The following is a 12,918-nucleotide window of genomic DNA, read 5'->3' as shown; positions in this document are numbered from 1 at the left end:
ACGTCCAAGATGTTTTACCGTATACTTATTTTATTAACCTTGGAGACCAGTCAGACAATGTACTGTGCCTTGAGCTGAGACTTCAAAGACACTACTCTCTGTAGGTATACTAAATATGACTTGGCTGCCAATACAAAAATGCTTTGAAGACTTTATGTCTGATATAATTTACTTTTGGGAGCCAAACGGTCAAACACCTGACCCCGTGGTAGCTGTATACCAAATGCGTTTTACAAAAGGACAGCCGTCTTGATCAGGGGATTCTGATTATATAATAATGAACAGAGCTTGTTTCTATGGTCAAATGTACTTCAGTACACTGAGCCATTATACAACAAGTCAAGTAGTAGTAAATGATTAACAAAATACTCACCAGGTCATCAAATATGTCCCTCTGGTGGACATGGATGGTGATGAGGGTCTCGTACTTTGTCCTCTCCACAGCCCCTAAGTCTCTTGTTGTCATGTCAATCAGTGTGTTGAGCAGATCCAGGAACAGCTGGTTGGTCTTTGCCATGATGCGGCGATCATATCGAGAATTGGTCAGGGCCTCTTCAGAGTCCCTTGTCCATATCATCTGAATACCTAGCAAGCCCACCTAGATCAAGGACAACAATATGTAATCATTGCGTGAAATCAAATGTACCGACATTCAACTTTGACTCAATCAAAACAATTGTAATCAAATTTGTACCACTAAGAAACTGAATACAGATTTTAAAGCAGAAAGTTACAGGAATTATGTTAAGGAAGAAAAACGGTGTTAAAAAATAAAGAATATCCCAGAAAACATTTCAAGTACAGTGTTTTGAAACCACTTATTTGAATCCAGCTTAGAACTACCTGAGCAGGGAAGGAGTTGAGAAAGTCGATGAGCTGAAAGCCAGATTCCTGGATGGTCAGCGCAGCCTGTCGGATCACCAGGTGCAAAGACCTCTGGGATTCCTTCAGCAAAGCATTGAGCCAAACCTCGACATTCCCCTCTGCTGTGATAGGACGCTCCAGATCCACTGTCTCCCCTTCCCGTGATGACACAGCCATAATACGGTCGTATATCTGAGAAAGATTCAATATTTTCATGATTGCAGGCGAATAATCCCTTTATGTCATGGTATTTCATTGTATCTGGTTTGTTTCTATCTATTTTCCCTCCAGACCATCTTGTTAGAGGGTTTGAAAGATACCGTTTTCATGTGAAATTGACAAAGCAAAAAGCCAAGTGTGTAGTAAAAACAATAAATGAACACTCTAAAAACGAATTCAGGCGACCTTTCACCTCCACTTAATTAAATGCATGGTTGCAAGATAAAAATGTGAGTTAATTGATTTAGATAAACATTTTAAGTTGCAAACATTAATTTATAAGTTGTGTTGACGTAATAATGTTGGTAATTACATCAACTTAATATTGTGTGTAATTTGAACTCTGATTTCTGCGTTAATTGACTTAAAACAAAATTCAAGTTGTAATAAGTAATGCAATTGAATTGATAACTTAATTGTTCTACACCTTGAGTTTAGGATTTCAAGTCCACTCCCACTTAACATGCCTGGACAAGCTCCGACAGTTAAGACAAATAGAAATACTATACAAAGGACATTTTAAGGTGAGTGTCATCTTTTATCATTCAAATACAGTATAGCCTTGTAGTTGCACTGTATAGGCAAATTACTGTTTGACCAAAATGAGTAGCCTTTGAACTGTGAATAGTTCTGTGAGAGGATACAAAGTAGTAGAGGCTACTGTGAGCGTAAAAATACTTTGGTTGCTATTGTGATATCGCTTTTTATTAAAAATGAATCTCTGTGAAGCAGATCAAGGACATGCTTCTTGAGGTAGGATCGTTATTTAGAGTTGTCATTGAAATGCAAGTTGTTGGCAGTTCAGAATATATTCATTTAGGTCATTTCTCTTTTTTTCCTTTTTCAAAAATAGCACAATACAAATGAAGTGCGCAGAGAACTATAGCCATCCGCTGCCTTGTCGTGTACCTTGGAGAAAAGGAAGAGGACCTTTTCAAGGAGTTTAGCGGCGTAATTAAAAATCTTGAAATAACATCAAATCCACGGGACAAAAGCACTGCTCTCTGTCAGTTACATTTTAAGCATATTGCACTTTTGGCCACACCCCAATCAATAATATCTTAGCAATGTTCAGCATGGATAGGTGTTGACAGCAATGGCATGGGAAAAGGATTGTGTACAATTTGAAAAGTGGCTTCTGCTCTTCTTAACCAGTTCAAATATTGTATGGAACCTGCAAAAAAGATGAGAAGATACACTAAAACTTGCACGGTTTGGATTGACAAAATCTGTCCACATGCATTTAAACACTAGGCAAAGTACTCAAAACCACTTCTGTGTGTCTTCAGGACCACATTGCCATGACGACACACACATGCAGACTCAATAGGTGAAAACAATACCAACGTTGCTTTAGCAGCTGGTAATAATGGCTCTGAATTCACTAAGAGTGAGAGTTTAAATAATAGGTTAGCGCATAAGAGATAATGAATTGGGTAATTGCATACTTTTTAATGTGCTTCAAAAGGACATGAATATCGCCTTCATCAGTGACCGGTCCACCCAGGATCTGACCATACGATGGCAACCATCGTGGTCAAGGGAAACAAATGAATGAGCAAGCATTCTGCGTTAAATGTGTTCATACTGTTTGAAATAATGACTGTCGGCAGTGTAAACATCTTTGTTACATATTTTTTCAAATGTATGTGTGTGATCTGCAGATTGGTGGCCATTGAGAGTTTGTTTCTGTAGTTTTACAAAGACTTTACAGATTTTACATATTTGGCACTGGTTTTAAATATGCAAAGGCCTCTAACTTCGTTGTGATGGCAGCATTTATTTGCTGTGTCCCCATGTCCCATGGTAATATGGCTAATGTGTTTAAATTTGTGTTATTTATCTTTTTTTTCAAGATTTAAATGAAGCTCAGCGCAAGTTATTTCAGGAAGACTGGGTGTATGTACATTCACTCCGCTGCTGCATATAATCAGCTCATCACAGGCGTTCTCTTTAACCTATTACATTTCACCTCATTCTCCAGCAGCCAATCAACGTGCTGCAGCCAAACTATAAAATGGTTCTCCTCTCTCCTGCAGTCAGCTGTGATTTCAGGTGTTCATGCACCTTATCATATGGCATGTGTCAATAAATGTTCAAACTAAATTAATTCTCTCCAGATTGAAACATCATGTGTTGAAATAAACAACTGCAGTTCAAAATAAAAAGTTAATTGCCTAATATTTTTGTTGTGGAATAAATTAATTAATTTCTTTAAAGGCAAAAACATGAAAAAGCTAAGAAAAAAAACGATTGAATACAATATATTTGGAGCAACTTAATTTATAAATGGTTGTCAACTTAAAAACGTGTGTTCACAATGATGGTAATTAAGTACATACAACTTAAAATTCCTTTTAAATCATACGGTAAAACAAATTGGAACAACTTAATCTTTGAGTAATCAACTTCAAAACTTGTGTTTATGCTACCAATTATTAAGTAAGTGGTAATTAAAAACACCTCTGATTGTAGAGGAAAAGCCTTCTGCCCTAACTCAAATAACCATTGATGCAAACTGTTGCGTTGATTTTCTTTGTTGAGCCAAGGCATTTGTTTTTAGAGTGTACCTTGTCATGGAATCGGACACATTTGATGTTGTCAAAGACGTTGAGAAGGTGAGCCTGGATGGTGTGGGAATCAGACGCCTGGCCCAGGATTTCCAGCAGGGCAGGGTCAGAGACAAAGAAGAAACGAGGAAACAGCAGACGCTTCTTCTCCAAATAGCTGTTTACACACAGAATTGTAAAAAAAGAAAATGTTACCTTTTATATTTTGTCTCAAGGCATCTTGTGTTTGAAAGCATAATACACAGGACAGTAGTTGGCAGCAAAGCATTCTCTGCCTTTTGAATACTGTTTGAACTACTCTCACTTCAAGCCTTCATATGTTTTGAGATGCGAGTTGTTTAAGATTTTACTCCTTTTTACCCACCCTGTAAGTGACTTCTGGCAGATCTCCAGCTGTTCGAGGAGGTGAGGAAGCAGCTGTCCCATAGTCTCATCCCCCACACAGGACTGTACTACATTGGGCATCTCGTGGGCTCGCATCATGATCTTCACCCATGATTTGTCGATGTTGGAGAAACGTTTTGCTTCCTAAAAATGGTTGAGAGAATATAGGGGGCTGTATTTATTTATTTTCTTTTTACTAAAATCCAGTTGCAATGCAAATACCACACTCATATGAACAGACATAATTCACCTTAGGCAGCTGTTTAGCAATGTCTCCGCCCACAAACACAGCCTCCAGGTAGATCCAAAGGTTCTGGACGGTCATCCAGTTTTCTATGATATCAGTGGTGTTGGAAAGATTCTGAACCCACTTCTGAATCTGGGCTTTGAACGGGGTGTTGTACCTACGACATAGATGACATGATTATACCTGTGTACATTCCATCAAAAAAAAATCAAATCCATTTTATAGATAAGCCTAACATTATGTCACACAGTTTGTATGATTGTGTCTACAAGGCAGTCAAATACATGACCACACCTGTTGCTCATGAGAGACCCCAAAACCATCAGGCTGTCCTCCATGCTGGTAATGATCTCTGATGTACTGTCTCCTCTCAGTAGTAGTTCCCCGCGGGTTTTAAAGTTGGCAAACGTAAAGGTCTTGTTGTCCCACTCAGCGATCACCTGCTTCAGCTTCTGCTCAATATCACGCTCTTTCACCGCACTGATACAGATATCCTGTGTAAAGACGCATAAGTGGTGTTGACAGATTTAATGGGCTATATGGAAATGATACTAGAACATCAATCTGGGGCCAATTTGAAGCCAATGTGTGAGAGTGGGAATTAAAGTGAGTCATAGTGTGTTAAAGTGTAGATTATACCTGTGTACATTCCATCAAAAACAAATAAAATCCATTTTTGAAATTAACTCACTGTATGCTATAGACATACAAACACTTTGTAGCTTTCTCTTGGCCTGCATAGGAAGCCTAAAATGCATTCTTACCTCAATCTCTTCCTTATACTTGAGCAGAGGAGCCTCCATGATGTTGCGTAGCTTGAATGTCTCAGTTTCCACCTCAAAGGCATGGCCAGTAACCTTGGCACAAACAGAATAGATTTGTTGTTCAAATTACTGTATATGTCAAGAAAACATTTACTATTATGATGTTTGTTATTGTTACATAAGTTTAACAGTAGTTGTGATACTGTGATAATATAGTGATGATAGCTAGTAACTGCAGTGGCATGTTCACTGACCTCAGTAATTCTCTTCCAGTGGCGAGTCATCATAGCTTTGTTAGTCATGAGTTCCAGCAGGGGGCAGCACTCACTGAATTCATCTATTGTTTTCTTCAAGTCCATGAAAGCCTGCCACCTCTTTTAGAGCACGGGGCAGTTTGCGACACCTGGTAGTTAAAGAATACAATCAGCAACAAACTCATGGTAAATACCAAACTTTTCACATTTGAAATGAACTCCGCAGTTAATGTGCATCCATTTGGGACACATATGCACCAGCACTGTTGTACTGTGTACCCAGGCCAGAGTAACACTTCTTAAAATTACAAGACAGCATTTCTGCAATCAAAAGGAGTTGAACTGTCTTATATAACTAACACATCAGCAGATTCCTTATGACTGCTCAATGCATACAACCTTCAACTAGTTTCACACTGCCAAGAGGACACCAAGGTGAGAAGCATATCAAATAACTTTTTACCTCTAGAATGAAAACCTTGAATCAGAAGCTGATGCACAATAAATATACCCTTGTAGAGGAGAGAGTGCAACGTCAGGGCAAGGACATTTTAGTCCAGATAGGAGAGGGCTGATGTTGGGGGTCGAATAATAGACCATATATAACATTAAAAAGTGCCAGAAGGTGTTAAAACTTCACTGTGAACTAAATGAAGAATACACATTACTGTCACAGTCGACAAAACTGTCTAACCTCGTCTGAAAGTCCAGTAGCTCATTATTGATCTTCTCAATATGGATGTCAGCCCAGAGGATATCATAGTAACCATTGACTGTTTCAATGACATTGTTGTAAAGGCCGTACAACTTCTGCAGCAGAGCCAGCTGCTTCCTAATCTCCAACAGCTGGGGATGCTGGGTGACAGGAAGTCCAAACAGCTCCTCTCCACCTGTGTAAGTGATGTACTTCCTGAACAGGTTGTCAAATCGATTCTAAAGGAGGAGAAGAATGGCAACAAAATATCCTAAATCAAAACAGGACTTCAAATGACATGTGTCTACAGGTTACACTGTTGTTCAACTATTGTAGATTAAGTACAACATATTACAGATATGTCATTTGGAATCATTGAAATATACAACATGAAATCATTTAAAAAAAAGATATCCTTCTTTGATCATAGTTATCCTGAAACTGGCTTTGTAGGCAACCAGGTCATTTTTCAGACCCAAAGAACTAACACATTTGATGAAAGACTAAATCAGGAACTCAGCTATCATGCTAAACTCATATTGTCAATAACAAACCTGGAACATGATGAGTCTATCGCTGGCATCCTGAGGAGCTAGCCCCACCACCATGGGGCCATCCTGAGGCAGAGGAGAAAAAGTAAGTCCATGGGTACATCCCTACTCCTTTTTTTGTTGATAATATATTTCTAACGTTATTGCTAAACCTCCAGTTAATGACTTGATACTGCAGTCTCATAAATTGCAGAAGTTGTAAAAGCCTTAAAGCATTAAGTGTTTAGGGGTGTGCATTTGCATCTTGCATTTTATGTCTGTACTTTCATTTACCTTGTCATACTCTTGGTAAAAGTGTTGACAGTCTTCCACGAAGGTCTCCACATTGCTGACCAGCTCTCCTCTGAAGTTGGGCTGCAGGGCCACCAGCTCGTTCTGTACCTCCGTGGTCCGGGACAGAAGCTTCTCCCAGGTGTAACGCAGCGTATCCACCTTATCGGCCTCCTCTTTTGCCACTGACAGGTCATATTTATGAAGCATGGCATAGGACTCCTGTGAGAAGGGAAATATATACAAAGTCAACTGATATATAAAATCAAATACAATTATAAATAAAGCATTGGCAAGTTATGAAACATTTATGTGAAGTTTCAATTACTGCATTTCCTCTGCATTGCTATTGCACTTTTGACAGAGCACAAACTATAGGCTTACATAAACATTACTGAAAGGCAACATGTACTGTGACCTTCATTTATAAACATTGCTATTGAAACTCAACTGCTATATACTGTACACATGAATTGCATTCATGTAGACTACTGAAAATGTTTATTCTTATTCACACTGTGCGCATTTGTGTGAAAAGACAGGGGGGCCATCAACCACCAGGCTGTATGAAAGACCCAATATACCCAAATACCGCGTTTACCTCTGTGGGACCGACTTTGAAATCAATAGATATTTGATGCTCTCTGATCTCCTTTAGAGATGCCATGGCGATGCGAATGTCATCCAGGTCTTTGATCTGCCGATTCAGTTTCTTTCCCGCTTCATCAACAAAAGCAAAAATCTGCTCCATGTCTGAGCGATATTTCCTGTTACAGTACCGTCCGTAGTCCACCATCCAGTTCTTGGTTTCAGCGGTGAGGGACATCTTCAGGTCCGCTGTTAAAATGAAATACATGTGAGCATGTAGAGATCTGTGATCTACTTTTATTTCATATCAGTGTTTTCTTTAGACAAGTATTGCAGCTGAATCTAACCTGTGAATAGAGCCAAAGCTCCTACGGTAATGTACTCTGGTTCAGAGTTTATTTCCAGCTCCAGATCTCGATAGAAAATAATCTGGCTCTCAAACTCTGATAGCAGGGGACTGCCCTCGATGAATCTGTGAAAATGCAAAGGTGTACTGATGTAATGCTGGTTTTGGCTGGCATTGACTTGACACATACAAAATAAACAGTTTCTTAGTGGTAAGAGTCAGATATTAAAACCAGTAAGTCATTGAATTTATCATACTTTCGCATGGTGTCTTCACGGTCCTTTCTCCAGATGTGATGGTAACGGCTAAAACGATCCAGAGCAGTCATCACTTCCTTTACAACAAAAGAAAACATAAGTGACATGAGAAATGGGAGGCAGTAAAAAAATAAATATTTAAATGTTGTATAAGATGACAAGGTCATTTATCTTTTTGGGAATTTCCAAAACGAACAGATACAGACAATGCACATTTCCAGTAGAAAAAAATGGTTGACGCAGATAGGGAATAATACATACGTACAAACGTGTACCTTTTTGGTGGAGCTGATGGAGGTGCTGAGAACAGACACTAGTTTCACTATCTCCTTGTTCTCAGACACACTCTTGCAGTAGTTTCTAGCTTGGAATGGGATAGCCTGGATCACAGATGCTGACATATCTGAGGTGCTGTCATCTGAAAGAGTTAAGAGTAAAGAATATTTGTGTGATTTGTGAATGTATCAGACATAAATGAACCTAAAAAAACTCTTAAAACGCTTTTAATGTTTGTGTGCATGAAATACCTAAAATCTAAATCACTCTCTTCTGATCAATAACTTGATCACAAGAGGTTTTTTAAATAATATATGTGATTCTCACGTGTTTATAATGTGTTAATATCCAACTTTTCTCTTAGAAAAATAAAGATCAGCCTGATCACCCATTTTCATGTTACACAACATTACCTCCAAGTTATCCGGGGTGCAATGTGACTGAAATGGCTGCTTCGCCCAAAGTAGATTTTTAAATCTCTTGTTTAAACCTCTTCCTTTCAAAGCCACTGACATCTAGTTGACATTTCAATCAACACATATCCATAGCTCTCTATGTGCTCATAGTCAGAGGGGTTTTGCTCTGCTGAACTGTGAAATAAGGAGATCTGATTATCAAGTGACTGTGGTGCAGTAGCTAATGATTAATGTTCTGGTCTACATGTTGGGAACACTATGGAGAAATCAGTCTGCAGTCAGTGTTGAGTTGTTGAACTCCTGAGGAAAAGATGGGTAAGGTCTTGTGTCCTCTCATACCAGCCAGGCTCCTGTAAGTGGTTGCTCCATCCTCTGATTCACTCTCAGAACTGTCCTGTTTCAGAGCAGCCATCCGCCTCTCGTTCATTTTTCTCTGCAAAAGGGAAACGCAAGTATTGAAAACACTATAATATTCATGTTTTTTTGTGTGTCAGAATTTTAAATCCATCACTTGTCAGAAATCATTGCCTCCTTGATCAGATCAAACTCACCTTGGAGATCCTCTCTTTGCTCCACTGACCAACTCCTTTGCTGACGCTGACTACACACTCTACAGCCCGGTTTAGAGCCTGTTGGACCTCCTCCAAAGCAGGAACCATGGCGATGTTAGGAATGGAGAGGGTCACATCTACTCTGAAGATTGCTTGCTGACCGCTGCTTTTGACACGTGAGTCACTCTCAACTACGAGTGGACAGAAGAAAAGCTCTGGTGAAACATGGTGTGAGCCAAACATTTTCCTTCTCTTGTCCACTGATCTTATGAGCTCAGTGGACATAATTGTCTACCACACTAGATAGATTCATTGTACCTAATTACATGGGGAAAACGAGGATAATCTTAACATTATTTGATAATAGTTTTGCCTCCCAAAAGAATGTCACTTGGACCCACCCAAGAAATGCATGAGCGAGGAGGCGTGGATGCGTTTGCGTAGCATCTCCAGGGTGTTGCGCGTCAATCTGAGTAAAGCATCCACATTGCGGTGGTTGAAGTAGGAAAGGAGCTCCTGGGCTTCTTCCTCCATCACTTCCATCAAGTCCCTCTTCTTCTTCCTCCTCACCAACGGAGAAGAAGGGCCGACGCTGGCAGGAGGCAGCAAGGTGTTTCTAGAGAAGAGACGGCCCTCTGACCGGCATTCATCTTCACCTGAGATGCAAAAGGTGACATATTACTATTCTGCACATAAACTCCTTTAACATATGACAATACTAGCTGAAACTTGAAATATATATACAGACACTTATACAGGATCCCTATTTATCAGTATATGGGCTTGAGATTGAAGTCTTACCTATTTCTAAAGATATATGTTAGGCAAAGGGGGTTAAAATGATAAAGTTATACAAATTGTATTAAAGTATCCAAATGTGATCCCAAAAGGAAAACGTGAGTATACCTTCACTATCAAGGTGGTCTATGGTCTTGCTCTCAGCACAGCTTTCTTCCTCGACCTTCTCCAGCTCCTCTTTCTGATTATGGTCAAACTCCAGCAGCATGTTGATCAGTTCATTAGCAGCCTCTTCCACTAGTGAACTCTTAGTGTGGAGACTCTGGGCTTGTCTTATGCACATATCCTATACAAATATAACATAAACATGAATTATGCTATAAGAAGGGTAGTGCACAGCAGCATATCATAGCATATTATAGGACAGATTTTTTCAATATACCAAGGGCATGATTTTGAACATGAAAATGACATAATTATTTTCAATACACTTTAATCAACCCTGCATACAGAACTGTAATGATGTTATCTGGGCACAAAATCCAATAATGTCAGGTTCAATTTCTGTCAGCGATTTCTACATAAGAGTGGACATCCCACTGGTTGGGATTTTCATCATTCAATATGTACATAACATCATTGTTATTTACACTATATTGCTTTGTCTGCAGTCAGTCACTGACATCATAACTTTGTGGTGATATCTTAGCAGCTAGTTCATAAAATGAATAATCATGATAGATGACCTGTGGCCTTGACTGATAAATGAGCCACCGGGTGCTCATCCACACGCTTTTATGAATGTGATTACATTTTTTTGTTTGTCATATCATCTTTCATAACACACGGGGTGGGATGTTGTATGACTTAGAAGATGGGTTGGTGAAAATGTAATAATTACAGGCTAATATTGTTATTTTATTGAAACAGACTATTTACCCTGGTGGTCTGAACAAACTCCTCACAGGTGACTGGTTCATCCTCTGGCAAGACACACAATGTGGATGCACTCATCTCCTGCAGTACCGCATCTATCCTAAACTCCACCAAGTCATTCACCCTGTCCATCGTCAGCTCCAGGTTCACTGGAGAAGCAAAAGAAAGAGAGGCAGACAGTGACAGTGGACAAGTTGTCAGGCATTGGAAGGGAGGGGTTGAGAGAGTGTAGCATAGAGCGACAGAAAAGAGTAGCCTATGCAAGTTACTAAAGACAAGAGAGAACTCACACAAACGGCAAGTACACACTCAATTAATGTTAATCCTATCAGAAGCTGTCAGCATGTGGGTTATTGATTTGGCGAGATATTTTACTTACCCAAAGCCTTGTCAATACGGCAAATGTATTTGTCTATGTTCATAGATGTCCAGTTGATTGAGGTCAATCCCGGCTGTATAGCCTCATCCACCTGTGAAATCAGTAATGTAGGAGGATGCACTTTGAACACTATCTTTTTGTCAAAGATTCACATATCACATGTTAGTGTTACATAAATAACTTAAAACAATGAAAAAGCAGCACAATGTGCTCTACCAGTCCTTAAAGTCTACACAACAGTAACACACAGAAGCACCCTTTGCCTAGATCAGTGCACATGTTTGGCTTGTGGCCTCCTAAAATGACAAAATTGGTTTCAGAGACAGACAGGATTGTTGTATTCATCGATTCATCATAGGCTAATGCACACAATTGTTGAGACCAGTCTATGGACGACGCTGAAGTTGGCTTCCGATTCAGAGCATCCGATTCGGCAGTTAAGGGGAAAGTTAAGGGACATTTAATTTACAGCGCTGAGCGAACAATCCTCCGTGTCTGAACCTCTTAAATCGCTGCATAGCCGATTTATTTGTACTGGATTATCCCAGAGAGTCTAAAGATTCTTTATAACACGGTTTCAGATTTGTGAAACCTTTATTCTATTTGTGAAAATACAAAAAACGGAGATTTCAGTGCTTTTTTCACATCCTGACCACATTAGACCAGGTCCTGATCTAAAACCACTAGACCTACACTCATCAAATCTGGACTGGATTATCCCAGAGGGTCTAAAGATTCTTTATAACACAGTTTCAGATTTGTGAAACCTTTATTCTATTTGTGAAAATACAAAAAGGGAGATTTTGCTGCTTTTTTAAAATCTAGACCACATTAGACCAGGTCCTGATCTAAAACCACTAGACCTACATACAAACACAGGTGGAAGGCTGAGGTTGCTGCAGCAGGCCAGGATCAGGAACAGAGAGTGAACCTCCCAGCTGGGCAAGCCTTTATGCCTTCTTGTACAGTATCAGTCCAGATTTGATGAGTGTAGGTCTAGTGGTTTTAGATCAGCACCTGGTCTAATGTGGTCTACATGTAAAAAAAGCACTGAAATCTCCCTTTTTTGTATTTTCACAAATAGAATTAAGGTTTCACAAATCTCTGGGTTATAAAGAATCTTTAGACTATGGGATAATCCAGTCCAGATTTGACGAGTCTAGGTATAGTGGTTTTACATCAGGACCTGGTCTAATGTGGTCGACATGTAAAAAAAAAAGCAGAAAAATCTCCCTTTTTGTATTTTCACAAATAGAATAAAGGTTTCACAAATCTAAAACTGTGTTATAAAGAATCTTTAGACTCTCTGGGATAATCCAGTCCAGATTTGATGAGTGTAGGTCTAGTGGTTTCAGATCAGGACCTGGTCTAATGTCAGGATGCGAAAAAAGCACTGAAATCTCCCTTTTTTGTATTTTCACAAATATAATTAAGGTTTCACAAATCTAAAACCGTGTTATAAAGAATCTTTAGCCTCTCTGGGATAATCCAGTCCAAATAAATCGGCTATGCAGCGATTTAAGAGGTTCAAACACGGAGGATTGTTCGCTCAGTGCTGTAAATTAAATGTCTCTTAACTTTCCCCTTAACTGCCGAATCGGATGCGCTGAATCG

General features: G+C 39.3%; 1 protein-coding gene across 1 annotated transcript in view; it reads right to left on the bottom strand.

The window, feature by feature from the left end:
* dnah5 (dynein, axonemal, heavy chain 5) overlaps positions 1–12,918 on the bottom strand; it is a 143,143-nt gene that overhangs the window by 109,703 nt on the left and 20,522 nt on the right. The window contains 22 exon segments of the mRNA XM_034102114.2: positions 374–598; positions 844–1,056; positions 3,654–3,810; positions 4,018–4,181; positions 4,288–4,441; positions 4,579–4,778; positions 5,049–5,141; positions 5,303–5,419; positions 5,421–5,451; positions 5,997–6,235; positions 6,551–6,613; positions 6,821–7,039; positions 7,419–7,654; positions 7,753–7,877; positions 8,009–8,085; positions 8,284–8,426; positions 9,040–9,133; positions 9,252–9,442; positions 9,653–9,907; positions 10,158–10,335; positions 10,929–11,074; positions 11,305–11,395. Of these exon segments, the coding sequence (XP_033958005.1) occupies positions 374–598; positions 844–1,056; positions 3,654–3,810; positions 4,018–4,181; positions 4,288–4,441; positions 4,579–4,778; positions 5,049–5,141; positions 5,303–5,419; positions 5,421–5,451; positions 5,997–6,235; positions 6,551–6,613; positions 6,821–7,039; positions 7,419–7,654; positions 7,753–7,877; positions 8,009–8,085; positions 8,284–8,426; positions 9,040–9,133; positions 9,252–9,442; positions 9,653–9,907; positions 10,158–10,335; positions 10,929–11,074; positions 11,305–11,395 (3,411 nt within the window).

Source organism: Pseudochaenichthys georgianus, chromosome 16 (assembly GCF_902827115.2).
Source record: "Pseudochaenichthys georgianus chromosome 16, fPseGeo1.2, whole genome shotgun sequence".
Lineage (NCBI taxonomy): Eukaryota > Metazoa > Chordata > Actinopteri > Perciformes > Channichthyidae > Pseudochaenichthys > Pseudochaenichthys georgianus.
The sequence above is the reverse complement of the archived record's forward strand: the minus strand, read 5'-3'. Positions and strand labels throughout refer to the sequence as shown.